The sequence below is a fragment of the Macrosteles quadrilineatus genome, unplaced genomic scaffold, assembly GCF_028750875.1.
Source record: "Macrosteles quadrilineatus isolate MER2022 unplaced genomic scaffold, UCM_ALF_1.0 Scaffold_9__3_contigs__length_116548681, whole genome shotgun sequence".
Lineage (NCBI taxonomy): Eukaryota > Metazoa > Arthropoda > Insecta > Hemiptera > Cicadellidae > Macrosteles > Macrosteles quadrilineatus.
In genome coordinates, this window is record NW_026542602.1 from 70236822 (window position 1) to 70257072 (window position 20251).

Consider the following 20251-nt stretch of genomic DNA (forward strand, 5'->3'; position numbering starts at 1 on the left):
AAACTTGGTACATACTTGTAGAATTTCATGGAATAGGTTTATACACCATCAATTTCGTGATCCGTCCAATCGGCTCTGCCCCAGTGGCTCTGGAGTTTCCCATGTTAACCTTATGAGAAATGGAATTAATGAATCTTAACAGCTGTTTCAATTAAACAAGTTGGTTCTGTTCTATGATGTTCAATAGCATTAAAGTTACAAGGATTACCAACAGGGTGCAGCACTATTATTTCTTTTACATCTATGACAACAGCTAATTCGCAACCAAAAGGTGAGTGAGCGTAGCGAACGAACTTCAACCTGGAGGCGAGTTAGCGTAGCGAACGAGCTAACCTGAAGGCAAGTGAGCGTAGCGAACGAGCTAAACTGAAGGCAAGTGAGCGCAGCGAACGAGCTCCAACCTAAAGGTGAGTGAGCATAGCAAACGACCTCCAACCTAAAGGTGAGTGAGCGTAGCGAATGAACTTCAACCAGGACGTGATTGAGCCATGCGAACGAGATCATCTTGAAAAATAAGAAGTTAAACGGGGCAAAGCCCGCGGGTTACAGCTAGTTAAATTTATAAAAAGTATATAAAATTACGTCTAATATCACTCTCAAAACAAAGCGTAAATATACACTTATTTCAAGAGTGCGATTGGACATATTTTTTTATACCTACTTGTAAGTTTTATTAGTAAAACCAACAAAAATATACCTTTTCACATCTTTGCTTTTAAATATATTTTTTCATGAAAAGTCTAAAAGATAGTCAGGCAGTGTAAACTGCCATGTTGCTTGCAAATGACAGAGTTTGATTAATTGATTTGTTTATTTGAATATGTCAGGAGCATTACACATGTGTGAGCGCAATGTGTTTATAACCTTCAACCTAACTTTAAAACAGTTACTAGTATACAAGTCTTGCAGCCACCATACCACAAATGATTCGTTTGGTTCTAGTTTCTTCTTTCATTTTCATCTTGGTAAATATTACAGCCATGGATTTAAGTTTACTATAGTTAGAAAAAGAATCATTTAAATTTATAAATAAAAAATATTTTTAACATACCACGTTTTTAAACGCACTAAAAAGTAAAAAATAATTAATTGATAAATATGTGAAGAGAATAAATACTTGTAAAATTATAAACGAAAAAACATCGAGCGCATGCAATAGCTAATTTACGATTATCTTAACCTATTAAATTATTATCGTTTATTGCATGTCCCCCACGTTTTTCATTTTAAATCTTACAAGTATTTGTTTTCCCCACATATTTATCAACTAATTATTTTTTACTTTTTAGTGTGTTTAAAACAAGGTTTTATTTTAAAAAGATTTTTTTTATTTAAATTATTTTTTACTTTTAGCAAATTTCCCTATAGGGAAATAGCTCTTACCGTAGGTCTCATGGTAAGACCTAGGCCCGGGACCGATTTACTTTTTCATTTTGATGTCCCCAGAGGCCAAAAACACCATTCGTTCAAATTTTTATATATCTATATATAGATATATATATATATACGAGGGTTGTTTTTTAAGTAAGGGCCGTTTTTATTTTTAACAAAAGATACAAATAATTTTGTAAAATAATTTTTATTTTCTGATTCTACACACTTTTACCTATTTTTCTATATAGTTGCCTTGTTTATTTAAGCACTTGTCACAACGTAAAACTAAGTTTTTAATTCCCTCTTCAAAGAATTCGGCCGCCTGCTCCGACAGCCAAGAGTTCACGGCCGCTTTCACTTCATCGTCGTCATTGAAGCGCTGCCCGCCAAGATGGTGTTTCAGGTACCAGAAAAGGTGAAAATCGCTAGGAGCAAGGTCGGTGCTGTATGGTGCATGGTCCAAAACTTCCCAGCCAAAAGAATCAATCAAATCCCGAGTCTTTTGAGAGTTGTGAGGCCTAGCGTTATCGTGCAGGAGCAAAACTCCTTTTGTCAGCATGCCGCGCCGTTTGTTTTGAATTGCTCTGCGGTGCTTCTTTAGAGCTGTACAGTAGGCATCTGAGTTGATCGTCGTTCCTCGTGGCATAAAGTCCACTAGCAAAACACCGCGCCGGTCCCAGAACACAGTTGCCATAATCTTGCGCTTTGACAGAGTCTGTTTGGCTTTGACATTGACGGGTGAGGTTGTGTGTCGCCATTCCATTGACTGTCGCTTGCTTTCGGGAGTGATATGAGATACCCACGTTTCATCTCCAGTGACAATTTGACTCAACATGTCATCCCCTTCTTCGTCGTAACGAGTCAAAAAGTCCAATGAAGTGGCAAATCTCTTCACTTTGTGGCCCTCTGTGAGGAGTCTGGGTACCCACCGAGAACACAATTTCTTAAAGTTTAGCTTTTCAGACACAATTTTGTACAAAACTGATCTTGAAACTTGTGGAAATTGCAAAGAAAGAGTGGAAATTGTGAATCTTCTGTCCTCACGAACCTTTGTTTCGACTGCAGCCACCAAATCATCAGTGATCACGGAGGGCCGGCCTGAGCGTTCTTCGTCATGGACGTTTTGACGGCCATTTTTAAACTCTCTAACCCATTGTCGCACTTTACCTTCACTCATTGCATTCAAGCCAAAAACTTCTGTTAACTGAGGATGAATTTCTGCAGCTGATAGGCTTCTAGCGGTCAAAAAACGTATCACTGACCGTATCTCACACGCAGCGGGCGATTCAATAATCGTAAACATTATAAAGTAGCACAGCGATGCGTAGACGTCAGCTACAGAGCTGCAACTGGCATCAGTGTGAACGGGAAGGATGCCGGCAAGTGGCACGGTGGCTTGTTGCGGCATCCGCGCGAACTACGGGACTATACACGCAACCGGCCCTTACTTAAATAACAACCCTCGTATATATATATATATATATATATGTGTGTCCATCCGCACGATAACTTGAGTAATTTTTTTCCGATTTTGATAAAATTTGGTTTGAAGGTGTAAGGCAGGATAAACTTGAATGAGTTCACGAACCAGCATGATCGTACTATGGGAACGGGAGTTTATGGGGGGTTTTATGGGGTAAAAATAGGTTTTTCCCATTTTTGACCCTAAAAACACAAATTTCACAATTTCTTTTTAAACCATTTTGTAGAGCTTTAAAAAACAAATAATTTAGTATATTGAAGCGTTATTATGCGCCTAATTGCTACGGAGAAAATTTTAAAAAATTGTAATTTTAAAATTTCCTTATTCTTATGGAGAATAAGTCAACTTTTGTAGTTTGTTTGTTTATGAAAATATTTTGATCAAATTTGGAAAATACATTAATTGCTTACTAAACCACAGTACTTTTTAACATTTTACATAAAAAATAACTTTTTTACCCTCCCTGTTGCAGCAAACCTAAGTACTCATTAAACTAATTCTGTTTGAATAGGGAATAAATGTGATATTTTTAAGAAGACATTTTAGTTTAAAAATCCAATCAGGCAAATGAAAATTCGCTAAGTCTGCAGGTTTGCTGTGGCGGGGGTATTATTTAACCCAACATGATTAGGGTTGCGATATTGACCTCTAGTTTGAGCCATTTAATTTGTCTTGAGAATCCCTTTAAAACGAGGGGTCACATAATAGGTGTTTACATTCGTAAATTTGGGGCTGCCCCAAAAATACCCCATTTTGGGGGCTGGGGCAATGTTGTAACTTTGATGAAAAAGTGCATTTCTTATGTTGTAGATATGTGCCGAGTTTGGTTTTCCTACTGCAACGCGTTAAAAGTTAACTGTGGGGTTCCATACTTTTGCCTAACCCTGTTGTATATATATATAGAAAAAATATTGTTTTTGTCAAAACTTTTGAGATTGACTTGTGAGTGTATATATGCGTTTTGGATCCCCCTGAACCCAAAAAAGGTGTTTTTGAAGGGATGTCTGTGTGTGTGTGCTTGTGTGTGTGAATGTGTGCAGAGCTACAGACAACACCTGTAGTCCGATTTTGATGAAATTTAGTAATATCATATATGTACATCATCACATTGAAACTTTAAATGTGCTTTAGTGCGTCAAAATTGCACAAAAGGACTTTTTTTATTTGTTCCTAGTAGTCCATTTTCTACTTCATATGCAATAGTCTATCGTTTATCTAAAATACATAATAGTTTTTTTGATAAAACCTACATAGGTAGTGGTCCATCCATTATATCTTCAGGATTTTTTCATTTTTATTTTTAATGGCGATTTTCCCATAAAATCCAATAAAATAATGAAAAAAAGAATTTTCTCAAAAAAGCCCAAATTATTTTGGTAAAAATGTATTTTGTTTAAGTCCTTCAAATTCTGAACACAATGGTGCAAATTAGAAAATCACATTGCTGTAAAAATTGCAGTTCAAAAGTTATTAAAACTTATGTTATTTTCCCATAAAACCCATGAAATAACAAAAATCGTATTTTTGACAAAAAACCGATTTTGATTAAAATTTGTTTGTTATCGTCTTTATATTTCTAAACGAAATATTGGGAGTTCCTGTAGGACTCCCCATCATTCTAAAAATTATGGTAAAGAGTTATTGTAACTTGTGTAAGTTTTCCATAAAACCCATTGAACAACATTTAAAAAGTTGGCTTTTATTAAAATTAGTATGTTATGGCCTTAAAATTATTAAAAAATAGTGCAAATCACCCATTGCTTTAAAAATCACGGTTCAAAAGCTATTGCAGCTTTTTTTTTGATTTTCCTATAAAATATCATAGTTACTCCCACCACTTACCCAAGATACATGTGGCTGACAAGCTAATGGGAGAAAGTATGTGTCAGATTGCTGATACTGTTTATATTAAGGCACCATAATTGAGATGGACACGTAAACTAAATAAATAGGGTAAATTGCACAAAAGTGTTGTTTTTAGTTTGTTTTCTCTACCATTTTTGCTGATGCCATATAACCACCAGGGTGCTTCAACTTTTAAGAGAGAGAGAGGGAGAGAGAGAGTGAGAGATAGAAGCCACCCCCCTGGATAAAATATATAAAAATACTTGATAACACAAAATTCATATTAATCTGCACACGTGATGCACCTCTATTAGAGACAGGGTATAGAGTAAATATATAATGAGTAAGTTATTACAGTTGTACAGAATCGGTATCTACTTAAATATTTTGTAGTCTAGAGACTTTCTCATTTTCAGGGTTCCTGCGAAGCCAAAAGTGCACTGAATGACCTGCCACTCAAGAATGTCGAGACCCGTATTCCCTATCGATCAATTGGTAAGTAATTAAAATGTAGACATAACTCTAATACTTAAATAGTTACATGTTACAGTTTTAAAATATGTTATTTTACAGCAAGGTGCCAACCAAACAGGCGGTTTAAATAAACCATTGTTTTGTGTGTTTTGTTTTTTATTGTAAAAGATGTAAATAAGTTGTGAAGAATAAAGCACTTTTTTCTTTCTTTCTTTCTTTCTTTCTTTCTTCTTTCATAACTCTAATATTGTATAACAAAATATTTGAGAAAATGATTTCCATAAGATTTTATATTACTGCTACCTTATAATAGTGCAATATCATCAGGCTCTTACCAAACACCTAAAGCAAAACCCAACTCTACAATAACTTTTCTTGATTCCCTCACAATTCTACAAACCCCAATCAAAACCATTAATGAAAGTGCAATAAATCTACAAAATATACACATGTAAATGTAAATGGATCGAGCACACTCCAAAAATAACCCTGTCACAGCAAACCTGCAGACTAAGTGAATTTCCATTTACCTGGCTGGATTTCTACTAAAACATTCCTTTTAAATTGTCAGATGTATTTCCTATTATATATAAGTTAAATAACATTAATTTTAGTGGTACTCAGGTTTGCTGCTATAGGAAGGTATTGATTGAGTTGCGCTTTGTAATTGAAATGTTGATATCTTATTGTGAAATAAACAAAATTGCCACATTTGCTTAAAATATATCCGTAGACAAGCAAACTACAACAGTGGACATTCTCTATAAGAATAACATGGAAATTATAATTTAACACTTGTTTAATTATCTACGTAACCCTTATTTTTAAGCTCTAAAAAATTGTTTGGAAAAAATTATGAAATTTAGGTTTTTAGACCAAAAAATGGGGGAAAAAATATAAAAAAAAGGGAAAAATCTATTTTTAACCCATATAAACCCCCCAAAAAAAACCCCCGTACCCATATTCCGATTATGCTGGTTTGGGAACTTGTACGAACAAACGTAGCTTTACACGTTTGTACCAAATTTCATCAAAATCGGTCATTTTTGCTCGAGTTAAGGTGCTAACACACACACACACACATCAATATCTATAAAAGAGGAACTATGTATGTATGTAGGCCTATATATGTATATGTATATACGTTATGGACTCCGAAACCGCTCAACAGATTGTGTAATGAAACAGGCATTATTAAGCATCTTTCAAGGATGGTTCGAGTGAAGTTTGGTGCAGATTCGTCAAAAGGGCTCTGCCCCAGAGGTTTTTAAGTGGGCCAATGTCAAGACTTTTTGATCTACAATGTTTACAAATAAATATAATTTAAAAGCAGATGTTTACTTTCACCAACTGTTTTGTAGGTTTGAATAATCACAACATTCTGTATTAGCATTAGTCATGATTTGAAATAGTGCCACAGTGTTTCTACAGAGTGCAGCACAGAAAACTATTTTACTTTTGAATAAGTCCAAATGTATTAAACCCCAATCGCAGCACACCTGTGCACTCAACAACGTTTAAATTATCCAATGTTAAATATTAAAAACATAAAAACCTTTATCCAAGTATTATAAACAATTAAAGGGTGGACTAGCTGAAGCATTAAATCATTATTTTGTATTTTGGTTTCAGAAGAAAAACAGGGAGTCAAGGAAGGTGCGGTAATCATTGCGGGGTCTGTCGTGACAACGATGTTTCTTCCGTACATAGCTGTAGGTTTTCTTGGCTACTACGTGGGTCGTAGAGTTACAACCGCAGCTACGGAGTACGCAGTAGGAAAAGCTAAGGAGGTTGTCACATCTTCAATCGAAAATGTCATACAAAAGTCATTAACAGGTGAATGAATAGTGCAACCTATTCAGGTTTATTAGTTAGGTTTATTGTGAAAACCTGGCATTAAATTGTGTTTAACCAATTGAATGTGCTTATTATTTCAGTTCCTGTCTTTATTGCACATGACTTTCAGGTTTTAGCGAATTTCCCTATAGGGAAGTAGCTATTACCGTAGGTCTCATGGTAAGACTTAGGCCCGTGACCGATTTACTTTTTAACCGACTTCCCCACTACCAACAAAAGGAGGAGGTTCTCAATTTGTTTGTGGCGATGTTTTTTTTTTCTATGTATGTTCACCAATTTCTCTGTGATTCTTTTACCGATCAGTGTGGTTCCACCACCAAAATAACCAGGAGAGTTTCTATTTGGTACCTTATATATTATGTTTCAGTATAATATTTGTTTCGGTGAAAAATTCTGAAAACCTTAAATATTCAACATTTATTTTGTTTACTTTTGTGCAGATTGTTTACATTTGTGCAGAGAAGGCAATAAATAATGATAACATTCCTACAGCTGTTAGTTGAAACCATTTAAATGAAGCTACAGACAATTCTTCATGAAACAGTTGCTTCATATTGATCAATAAACTATTTCTTGCCATGGAGCCTAAATGAATTACATTGAGAAAAATGCATTTTGTTTTGGTTGCTATAAAAAAATGTATTTTAACGTTTGATCTGATTTGTGTATACAGTAATTCTGTTTTTAGTATTGAATATTCTGACTTAAAAAAACATATATGTTTCAGTGAATAGCTGTATGATATTGACAAATAAAGGTGTATTGTGAAAACCAAAGCATTCGTAAAATAGGTCTAAATATAAATTAAATGCAATTATTCCTTACACGACCTAAGAAGTGTGACAGTGCATAATCGTCAATTGTCTTAAAAGTGTTAAATATTTTAATTACTAAACATGCATTTGCAGATGTGGAATGTTTATTGATATTCTCTACCCAGTTACTATATCATAACAATAATATTATGCCTGCTTCGGAAAGTCCTAGAGGAAGATGATTTGCAATTTCGACTAGGCTATATCTTGATAAAACAAAACCACCTACATGGCTTGCACCACTTTTAGCTGAACCAATCTTTCATAAACATATATCATTTGCAGATGTGGAATGTTTATTAATATTCTCTACCCAGTTACTATAACATATCAATACTATTATGCCTGCTTCGGAAAGTCCTGGAGGAAGATGATTTGCAATTTCGACTAGGCTATATCTTGAGCAAACAAAACCCCCAAACATCACAAACATCACTTACGAGCTCTGAATTGGAACAACGGAGCGAAATGCTGGAATTGAATTCTGGTTTAGAAGATTCGAATTTGCATCCGAGTTTGCCGAATCCGAAACCAAAAGATAAACATAACAAACAAGTGAGTGTAGATAAACAATCGAACATCCAAGATGATGAATTCACTGTCGTGAAATCTAAGAAACAACAACAGAAGGAATTTATCATGAAGAACCCGACTAATAAATCCTTGAACCGAAACAAGAAGAATTATATTACTGGAAAATCTGTTGATAATGACTCAGGCCTAACCACAATAGAGAAAATGAGTTTTCTTTTTGTATCACGTCTGGGTCCTGAAACGGTAAGTGATGATATTAAGTCTTTCTTGAAGAAAAAGAAGGGTGACAATAACTTCATAGTAGAAAAAATAGAGACTAAATATCCTAAATCCTCCTCGTTTAAGATAGGGGTGCCTAATCATACAATGAATGAAGTATTCTCTGCGGAGTTTTGGCCTCAGAACGCATATGTTACAAGATTTATTTCTAAGAAAAAGAACTTTTTAAACGACAGAGCTCAAGTTTTACAGGAAAAGACTTAAGGCCCGAGAACTTGGCAATAATGGGCAGTGTTGGTGGACATATGAATCAATTGCCTCCTACAACCTGTGGGACGGATAAATATTGTGACCAAGGCCTAGTTAAGCTTAAATTGCTACATCAAAATATTGCAAATATTGATTACCCAAAGCTGCAGGAATTAGAACGGGTTGTGTCAGTGTTGGGTACAGACTTTATTGCCATCTCCGAACATTGGCAAACTTCGGAAAAACTGCAATACTTCTCCATAACTGGTTTTCAGTTGGCAGCTAGTCAGTGCCGGGGTCCACGCAAGCACGGTGGGCTTGCAATTTACGTGAAGAACAATATCAACTTTAAGGTAATTGACAAATTTTCTAAACTTTCTCAACCTTTTATGTGTGAACTGATAGGCTTACAGATAAATAATAATTTGGCTTTGGTTTTGCTCTACAGACCTCCCAGTGCTGACATAGATATTTTTTTTGACACTCTCACTTTGGTTTTTGAGTTCTTAGGCAAATTAGGTCTAGTTTCCATTGTTTGTGGGGATTTCAATATTAAAATCAACATTCCCGACAACACAACAAATCAGTTTCTAAATTTGTGCTCAATGTATGGATTTGAAGTTACTGTAAATCAGCCTACTCGTGAAAACAATTGTTTGGACAACATTTTGGTGTTTGGCACCTCCGTTTTTAGCGCTGGAGTTATAAACCTGCATCTCAGTGACCATCTAGGACAAACATTAGAATTTTGCATCCATGGGGAGAAATTTAAGAGTTGCGAGTCAAACAAACCACAACTTTTGTATCATCACATAAGTGAAGACAACATCCGCATTTTCAAGGTTATGATAAGTAAAATTGACTGGGAGCTTGAACTTCCTCACAGTGATATTGATGAGAACTTCAAGACCTTTCTAGATACTCTAGTCCATTACTTTAAGATATGTTTCCCTCTTAAGAAATTTAAGCCTAGACTTGATTTGAATGTTAATGAAACAAAAGGTTGGTACACAAACGAGTTAGCTTTAATTAAAAATAGGTTAGATTTTCTGTATTCACTGTGTAACACTGTAGGCTCAAATGATATAATTAAAAATGCCTATAGAGAGTTGAAAAAGGAATATAGATCCAAGATTAAATCGGCAAAGAAAAAATCAAATGATAATTTAATAATTAATTCAAAAAATACTGTCAAGTGTATCTGGCAAGTCGTAAAGGAAACGACTAAGCCTAGTGTAAGTAAAGATGAAGTAGTTATATCACCTGATCATTTCAATGAATTTTTTGTGAGTAATTTAAGTGAAAAGGGTCATAAACATGAGACAGGCTCGGATGCTCATGTTGAATCTTTTGAATCTTTTACTGCTGAAGCTTCAGTACCTAACTCAATGTCATTATTAAAGAATCATAGTTTTGTGGCAGATGTTTCTAATAGTTTTAAGTTTAAATGTATTAATGTTGCTGTTGTGTCTAAAATTGTGTCTTCCTTGTCTTGTAAAACTAGTAAAGATCATTTTGGTTTCTCTAATAACCTTGTCAAAGAAACTGCAACCTATTTTATGGATATTCTTGTCACCATGGTTAATCAGTGCTTGTATGAAGGGACTTTCCCAAGTGTGTTGAAAATCAGTAAGGTACATCCTATTTATAAAAACAAAGGTGCCAAGCAAGAAGTAAATAGCTACCGTCCCATTGCTATAGTACCTGTATTTTCAAAAATAATTGAACTTGTTGTAAGTAAACAGCTTATTGATCATTTTAACACGCACAACATTCTAAGCACAAGGCAGTATGGCTACAGGAAGGGTGTTTCGACAATTACAGCCTTGACAGATCTGGTTGAGGAAATTTTGGACTCTTTTGAGTCGAGAGAGCTTGCTGGGGCCGCATTTTGCGACCTCAGCAAGGCTTTCGACAGAGTCAACCACAATTACTTGTTAGATAAGCTAAGTTTTTATAATGTTAGAGGCAGGGAGTTGTCATTTTTTAAAAGTTATTTAGAGAATAGAAGTCAATATGTTTTTGCCAATGGTAAATGTTCAAAGATGTTAAATGTTACACAGGGCGTGCCGCAGGGCTCCGTATTGGGGCCCCTGCTCTTTTTAGTATTAATTAATGATTTAGAAGTTAATGTGTCATCTGAAATTTTCATGTACGCAGACGACACTACATTGATCGCTAGAACAAAATCAAAGAATTGGCTGAAGTTGACATCCAGGAAAATTTAAATAAGGTTAGTGGCTGGCTGGATGCTAACAATTTAATTTTGAATAGAGAAAAAACCACCACTATGTTTTTTGGCCTGAGGGATCTTACCAGGGAGGAGGGGGGCATTTCAGCCAAGTTCCTTGGTGTCCGGCTGGATCCTACTCTTTCTTGGTTGGATCACTCATCGGAATTATGCATGAGATTGGCTTGTGACATTTTTGCTCTAAGAAGACTCTGTGGTGTCGTCTCGCAAAATGTAGTTAGAACAGCTTACTTTGGTTTATTTCATGCTAAGATTACTTATGGTTTGATTGTCTGGGGCAGTGCCTCAGCATCAAAAGATGTTTTTATCCTACAAAAACGTGCCGTTCGAATCATTGCAGGAGTTCATTATAAAACTCACTGTAAACCATGGTTTGTTCATTTAAAAATTTTAACTCTTTATTCTGCCTTTATTCTGCAAAACTTGCTATTCATTAAAGATCAACCAGATTTGGTGCATAATAATGACGTGCACTCTTACAACACTAGAATAAGACATGACTTACAATTGCCTTATGTTAGATTAAGTAAATCAATGAAAAAGCCATCTGTACTAGCCATAAGGTTATTTAATAAGCTACCCCTTGCTATTAGGGACATGGACATTATTAAATTTAAAACTGTTGTAATCAGGTTCTTACTTGCAAATGCATTCTATTCAATTGATGAATATTTGACAAAAAAAATTAACTTGCAATGATTTTGTGTAAGATGGGTGAGCCCTTTGTTCAATTTATTATTGTATAGATTATATATTGTAACCTGACATATCCAATGTATTCAAAAGAATATCTAATGGAAATAAAGATCTTATCTTATCTTACCCCCTACATGACTTACACCACTTTTAGCTGAACCAATCTTTCATAATATTTTCCAAAGGTACTATACAAGTTAACCACCAATTTCCCACTTTTGAGAGATTTTTTAGTGCTGGTAGCTGAGGAATAACTTTCATATTGTTCCAAAAGGCTTGAGACGTTACTGTATTTCTTTTTAAATGTAGAAGTACACCCAGCGCCGTCCTTAGGGTGGAGCGAGTGGAGCGGCCGCTCCAGGCCTCGCGCCGGAGAAGGCCTCGCGCAGGGAGGCCTGCCCAGCGAGGCCTGCCCGCCGATGCCTTACTATCGCTAGAAATAAGTTAATGTTTTGGAATGAAAATAAAAAAATAAAGGACAGACAGATACATGTGCCTAAAATATGTCTCATTTATTATGAATTAGCCTATATCAAAAACGAACGACATTTAAAACACAAAAGAATATCAAACAACGTTTGACAGCTCGGCGGCGATGACGGAACCCGAGCCTCGCGGCAGCCACCCCAGTGAATGTGAGTGAGTCATACGCTTACTCTTACTGGTACTGGTGCCATTAAACTTCTATTGTATGATTAATTAAGTTCAATTTATTTACAGATGTAAATGTTTACTGGATTGAATGGATAATCAGCGTGGATAAGACTGACTGTAAACTACTCGCATTTTGCAATAAACATAAACCTATGACAATATTTTTCATTAAAGTAAAAAGTAATACTGTGAATCAATTACACTGTAATGATACTACCTCTTTTAATTTATTATTAAAAACTCATTGACAATTATAGGTAATATTTTTTTACCTTTAAAACCACAATTACAGACCAACTGCCGAAAACACAATAAACCTATCTTGACAAAAAGTACATAAACAAGTTAGCCTATGAGCATTTACTATTTACAAAGTGACGGGACGACAATCCACAGTGAAGAGAAGTGTTAATTTTTTTATTAATTATTGTAAAGAACTTCGTGGACAATATTTATGATATCAACTTTGGATTTGGAACAATAATATACTGTATGCAATTAGCTATAATATTAACGGCCATTTACAGAGTGTAAAAGATTCATTTGTTTCATCAAAATGCTTAAAATGACGAATTTGCAAGTATCTCATTGACAATTATTTATGTAATATTTTTTACCTTTAAAACACCCTCTACAGACCAACTGCCGAAAACACAATAAACCTAACTTGACAAAAAATAAATAAACAAGATACTGTCCGCGAGAGTAAAGAAGTCCCTTGAGCCAGAGCGATACGCAGCTATGTTTGGAGGGTATCGCGCACTATTTGCAGGCGCTAAGCATCTAAATGCCTCGCCTCGATGTCTGTCTGTAAACATAATTACTCATATCTTTGTTTTGGTAAGTGGATTATCATCATGTGGTAAACAGAAACACATCATGTGGTTTGTTATTTTTCAGTGCAGTCTCGTATGATTGCGTATTGGAGTTCTGTTTTGTTTTGGACAGTCCTTGCAGCTATGGATTTATCAAAATGTGGTGCTACTATACTGTATATATTGTGGAGAGAGGGATTTAATTAGACGGGTGATTTAGTGTTGTGACAATGAATGTAAAGACAAAAAGTGATCAGTGCCGACAGAAAAGGCAACAGAACGTGCCGCAAACTATTGTAAAATGTCATAAAAAACTATTAAACGAATTAGAAAAGCCTGCAAACATACTCCGGAAAACTTTGTACACTCGGGAAAACACGCAAGAAGGCTGATCATTATTTATAGACCCACTTTCACTCGTGTTTTTAACGTTACTTTCAGAAAATTTAAACAGTTGATAAAGCAATACCAAATATTGGTTTGTTTATGTAGGCAAAATCTAAAAAAGATGGTTAACACTCTTTTGCCGTGGTAAATAACGTAATGATGGATTTTCGCAGTTGATAAACATGGAACGAAAACAGGTTATTTCACAGTAGTGTAGCGAAAAAAAACTATTATCTGTTTTGAGAGAAAGGATTAATTTTAAATGGTACGAATGGGCACTTTGGCGTCTTTTCAAAGATATAGGGTTAAAGTGGAAGAAATGCGATTCCAAAAGAAAATGTTTGATTGAAAGGCCTGACATTATTAATTGGAGGTTTAAGTATTTGCGAGAGATGAGGAAGCTAAGGGAACAAAATAAGAAAATGTTCTATCTGAACGAAACTTGGATGGGCAATAATTTAACGTTCCAGAAATGTTGGCAAAGTGTAGACGTCGATGGTGTGTTACCTGATATGAACGCGTCATACCGCGTGAAGAGTGAAGACGGCTCTAATTGTCCCGCGAAACGTTCAAGCGTAACGCCTTCAAACTACGAATAGGCCGGAGCTCAGGGGACTTCTTTACTCTCGCGGACAGTAGCCTATACGCTTTTACTATTAATTGTCGTCCCGCCACTTTGTTTAATTTACAAAGTGTTAATTCAATTCACAATCCACAGTAAAGGAGAAGTGTTTTTTTTTTTTTATTAATGATTGTAAAGAATTTCGTGTGCAATATTTATGATATCCACTTTGGAATTGGAACAATAATATGTGTAATTAGCAATAATATTCACGCCTATTTTCAGAGTATAAAATATTCATTTTTTTCGTCAGAGTGCTTAAAATGACGACTTTACAAGTATAATTTTACGGCTGATGGGTACTCCGTACCCCCCAGACCCCCCGGTGAGCTTAGTTAAACAAGGCCTCGCATTTTATAAAGAGGGCTCTGAGTACACCGATTGCAGGAAACGATGATGTCTGACATTTCAATGTATCAAGAAAAGACAATTAGTTTTCCATTAGGCCTAATGTAATGGACAACTCTTTCTTTCTTAAGGAATATCTAAGAACTAGCTGTGTGCCCGTTCTACGCACGGGGATCTTATATTAGTCAGTTGAAACCTTCTTATATTAAGATTAAGAACAGCAGTTAGTTTGCATATTTGCAGATATGCTGGCAAAACTATTATATATAAACCTTCGCAAATACATTATCTGACAGTTCAAGCCAAAATAAATGCTTCGCAATTAAATGTCACCCGGATCGTTATGGTCCATATGTCCAATGATTAAACTTAAACTAAAAATGTTTTATAGATCCATGAAGCGTAGCCCTAAAGTAGGCCTATAATTGAAAGTTACTTTCCACATCGGTTAACTTAAACGTATTTAAAGTACTACCTCAACCTCACCATTTAACACTTTATTCCGGTTGACATTTTCAGTATCAAAGGTGCTCTTGTCCATTCCGTGAAACGCTGAGAAATAAGGACATTAATGCGTTACAGACATACACACAACAATCCAAAAAAGGCCACGAACTATTGATACATAAACAATATAAAGGCGTAAACAATTCATGATGGTTTGCCCAACAAATGTTTTACTCAAATAGGTTATCATTTTCTTAGCATACCGGGTAAGCTAAGATTTGGAATCCAGACAGAAAAAGCAAAACTTATACAGAGTTAAGACATCACTTAAATTGAATACGGACGGCTCTAATAAATAAGGTGCAACACCAACGATTACTAATTTGTAAACTACAGTGATGTGTTGGTACCTACGTAAAAATGATTCTAGCAGCTACCAACGGTTCTAAAAAGGAAAAGAACTAGTACCTACGTAAGAACCTACCTAAGAACTATAGTACATCCGACCAATTAAATACATTAATATCTAGTCCCGAGGTTATTGATCTCTTGCTTTTGGATTTTCTCGTAAAAAGTTATAGCGTAAACTTATCGGTGTCAGTTTGAAAAAAAAACAACCTTACCCAAACAACTTTTTGTTACTTAATAGATTACGCATTCTCTAAACAATGATTAGTATATCTATTAACATTAGAAGGAAATGTGACAAAAATCACACAATGTTGGGTTTTTGGTCATTTGTAATTATATTTCTTAAGTAGGTAGGCCATGTATTCTATGGAAAAGTACCGGTATCAAGGATCGTCGTCAAAAAAGTTGTTATGAATAAATATGTAGGCTTACGTACCCAAGATATGAGCTATGGGCCTATTGGCTGTATGGTCCAGCGATTGCATCACACGGTGAGTAGAAACAGAAAGTGACACATTGGAAAAGCGAGTTTAGCACTTCCTCTGTTAAACCTCTGTTACAATCATCCACTGCAGTTGTGATTTTTTACTTTACACTTTACACAACCGCCATTGAACCGCCGTCAATGAGTGGAGACCTTTTTTGTAAGCTATTGGCGACGATCATTTCAGTGTCCAGCTCTCTGAGTGAAAATTTAAAAACGTACGTTTTCAGGAAAAGCACTTTGCAAATTTTTTTTCCCTTTTTTCAAAACTTTTATTATTATTTTTTTCATAAAATGTCCATGGTAACGCAATGTCTTTGGTAGTTTTTTTTTTATAGAGCATCTTTAGTGGAAAAACACAAAATCCTGTCACGACCATAACAGACGCTTAAATGAATATTAAAAATAGTTAATATTATTTTTATAACTATGTTTTGCTATAAACTAATTTACTTTTATGACCATTATACAATAAAAAGGTCACTGAGCTTTTGGTATATTTGGTCTTTCTAGAAAAAAATAAAAAAAACTCAAATAATTGAAAAAAAAGCCAATAAAATCTTTTTAAGTTTGTGTAACACCGAAAAAACTTACCTGAGACCCGAAAAATCGTTATGTTTGTATAGAGGTGTGTTTCTTTTCTGTATAAAACATTAAAATATGACAATATTTTAATTTTTGAAATTTTTATGATAGAAATCATAAACGTGATGGTCAGGGACAAGCGGTACGGTCGTGAATTTTCTGAAATAATCTAAATCTTTCTAAACAATCCTTCAATTATACTGTTAGTTATAATAAAAATATGTGTTTCAATTGAACTTAACTGTTCAAATTACAATTATATTAAAGTTATTGTCACGACCAAACACACTATAATCCATAAGGCTGGATTGGTCGTGAAAAAACCCGCAAATGATCGTGAAACTTTGGTCGTGAAATTACGTGTTATTTGGCTCTGTTCTGGCGGTAGCCCTGCACCTCATGTTCGAGGATACAAAGTGGACTTCTAGGTTAATCTAGCAATTGAAATATCTTATAAACAAAAATTAACACCATGTCTACTTCTTCGAATGACTACGTACGGTCATGGACACACCAAAATTACAAAAAACACAATCTTTCCTTTATTAATCTTGTAATTCCTCCTTTCAACTCGAAACGACCGGCACTACAATCCTGACGTACACCCCGAACTAGTCTCTAAAACCAACTGACTCCATTGACGCCAGGCTTGCCACTGTCGTGCTCCAAAGTTGAAAATTTTTCCCAAATGGTCGTGACGCCAAATCGAGGGACAGACTTATTTTGTCATGGTAGTCAGTTTGCAATGACAATAAAATTATAATATGCTCCTTTTTGTAAGTTTAATAACCATTGAAGACATAAAAATATGGCTTTATATATTTCGGCATGAATAATTAGTCTAAAAACAGCGTGAAAGTTGGAAAATGTACCCTAGGGACACGTCATGGTCGTGAATTTCGAGACTTTCAAAATACGAAAAAAATACCTAGAACCTATTTAAAACCAAATAAATGTGTGTAACATGTTGCCCCCGTCCCAAAAAATATTAAATTACATAATAATAAACTACAAATCCAGTATCTACGAAGTAAAAGGCCGGGGACATGAAAACGTACGTTTTTAAATTTTCACTCCTATACAACACTGATTCAAGGTCTTCTTTCTGGTTGTCAAAACTCAAGAAACATTTTATACTCAAAGAATTTCTGGTTCCGATTTGGACGATGTCTAGTTATTTAATTTCATTTACGGTTACACTATTAGACTATATTATTGCACTTGCGATTAATTAAATCCGTTATGTAAGAAAAACGTTTTTAATCTCACTTGGTTGGGATTTGCTTTCAAAACGTGATTCGAAATGGTTGCGGTATTTGTAAACAACATTTGTAAACATATCATTGACAGCTAGAAAAAAATAATCTTGATCCGAACAGCTGTTCGTTATTTCATAGACGATTATGTGATAAAAATTGAACGAAAATTTGACAAAAATCGCACAAAACTGCATTTTTGAACGTCCGTAATTTTATTTACAAAGTAGTGAGGCTATATTTAAATCACTAAAGACACTCTCGCCAATCCAGTGAATACATTAAAATGACTTGGATCTTGATAGGTACTCTGGTTTTCACGGAGAAGATTGCGTAAAATGCCATCTTGAGTGTTACAGACAAAGGGAAAGACAGACAGACAGACAGACAGACAGAAATAGAGATAAGACTCGTTTCTGCTTCTTTAATGTATAAAACGTAAAAATAACCTAAAAGTATATAATTCTGAGCAAAGTACAGACAAAACTCTAATTTTATTTATATAGAAGATGTTTATTTTCATACCCATTGATTAAGTATGTAACCTGAACAGGTCACTCAAGCAGTTTTAAAATAATGATTGTTCTGTGGAACTTTTGATTGTTTCAAACAGTTTTGCTTATCAAAAAACCTCAAGTAATTAATATATAAAAAATTATACCAGTCACTAAAAATCATGAAATAATTGATTTTTGTAAAAAAATACAACCGACTTCAAACACTCTAAAAAGAATGAAATAATTTCAATAAAGTAAACTTTTGTATTAGGCAAGCTCACGTATTTCAAGTCGGCGCGGCTCAAACTGCAATTATGATTGAAATTAAATATTGTGTGTGTATTTTAAAAATCAATAAATTGTAGCTGGATAACATTAATATATAAAAAAACATACTGAACTGTTTTGTTTATATATTAAAGGAAATATTTTCTTGTATTTTATGTTTACTTCAGAATAAATGCATTATGAAAATAACACACACAAATGTTCTATATGAATAGGAAAATAATTTAGTTTGATTTTATGATAGGGAAAAGAAGCTAGTTTAGTATTAAAACGTTACTTTTCCAAGTTAGAAACATTTAAATGCGTTATAATCTTTTTAAAGATACTCGTTAATACCACTATAATGCCGATCTCTGATTACGGTAATAAAATAACACTTAACGCATAACTATGAAAAAGACATGCAGATTAACACTTTTAGTTATAGATAGTCACCTGCAATATGGCCACCCTCTTTCAATTTTGTATCAAAAATCATCATAGAGCCGCGCCGACTTAAAATACGTGAGCTTGCCTAATACAAAAGTTTACTTTATTGAAATTATTTCATTCTTTTTAGAGCGTTTGAAGTCGGTTGTATTTTTTTACAAAAATCAATTATTCATTTTGATGTCCCCAGAGGCCAAAAACACCATTCGTTAAAATTTTTATATATGTATATATATATATATATATATATATATATATATATATATATGTGTGTGTCCGTGAACACGATAACTTGAGTAATTTTTATCCGATTTTGATGAAATTTGGTTTGAAGGTGTAAGGCGGGATAAACTTGAATGAGTTCGCGATCCAGCATGATCGGACCATGGGAAGAGGGTTTTATGGGGGGTTTTATGGGGTAAAAATTGGTTTTTCTCACTTTTGACCCTCAAAACACAAAATTTCCCAATTTTTCTCTAAACCTTCTTAAAGAGCTTAAAAAAACAAACAATTCAGTATATCAAAGTGTTTTAGTACGGTTGTTGGTTACGGAGAAAACTAAAAAATGGTAAATTAAAAATTCTCATGTTATTCTTATGGAGAATATTGTAAAATGTTGTAGTTTGCTTGTTTATGGATTTCTTTCAATCAAACTTGTCAAATATATTCATTTTATAATAAGCAATAATTATTTTACTTAAAACACACACTTTATTAGATTCCTTGTAGCAGCAAACCTAGGTACTCGTTAAACCTAATCAAATCAAATCAAATCAAATCAAAACATCTTTATTTTCCTTACATGTACATGGGTACAAAAATAGTGTCAAGTATAAAGTACTAAACTAGCTTAAAGATATAAATACATTTCAAGTATGAATAGGTATTTATTCAATGAGTTCCTCCATTGTATAAGGCGCCTTTTCTATTAAATGTTTTTTTTAATTTAGATTTAAATAATTTATAATTTGATTCCTCCTTTATAGAGGCAGGCAATTTCCTTAGAATTAGTAATCCAGCAAAAGTTGGTTTTTTTTTGGAGAATTCCAGCTTATAGGTTAATGTTATTAAATGTTATTTAAATAGATGTTATTTAAATAGATCAATTGAAAATCAATTCAGCCAAATGGAAATTCGCTTGGACGGCAGGTTTGCTGCGGCGGGGGTATTTTTTTACTCATGGAGCAGGATTATGTCAAGTCCTTCTATTTTTTTTTCAACCAACGTGATG

General features: G+C 34.3%; 1 protein-coding gene across 1 annotated transcript; it reads left to right on the forward strand.

The window, feature by feature from the left end:
* The first annotated feature begins 855 nt into the window (after window positions 1-855).
* LOC129002401 (uncharacterized) lies at window positions 856-7096 on the forward strand. Its single transcript, XM_054430181.1, has 3 exons — window positions 856-965; window positions 5119-5197; window positions 6809-7096. Exons 1-3 carry the CDS (start codon window positions 924-926, stop codon window positions 7018-7020), a joined length of 333 nt encoding a protein of 110 aa, XP_054286156.1. The 5' UTR covers window positions 856-923; the 3' UTR covers window positions 7021-7096.
* Window positions 7097-20251: the final 13155 nt, after the last annotated feature.

Excerpts from the sequence above, each read along its gene's own strand:
- LOC129002401 (XM_054430181.1), top strand. The coding sequence starts at position 924 with ATGATTCGTTTGGTTCTAGTTTCTTCTTTCATTTTCATCTTG. Across the intron at positions 966-5,118 it reads CTTCTTTCATTTTCATCTTG|GGTTCCTGCGAAGCCAAAAG; the intron begins GTAAATATTACA and ends TCTCATTTTCAG. Across the intron at positions 5,198-6,808 it reads TATTCCCTATCGATCAATTG|AAGAAAAACAGGGAGTCAAG; the intron begins GTAAGTAATTAA and ends TTTTGGTTTCAG.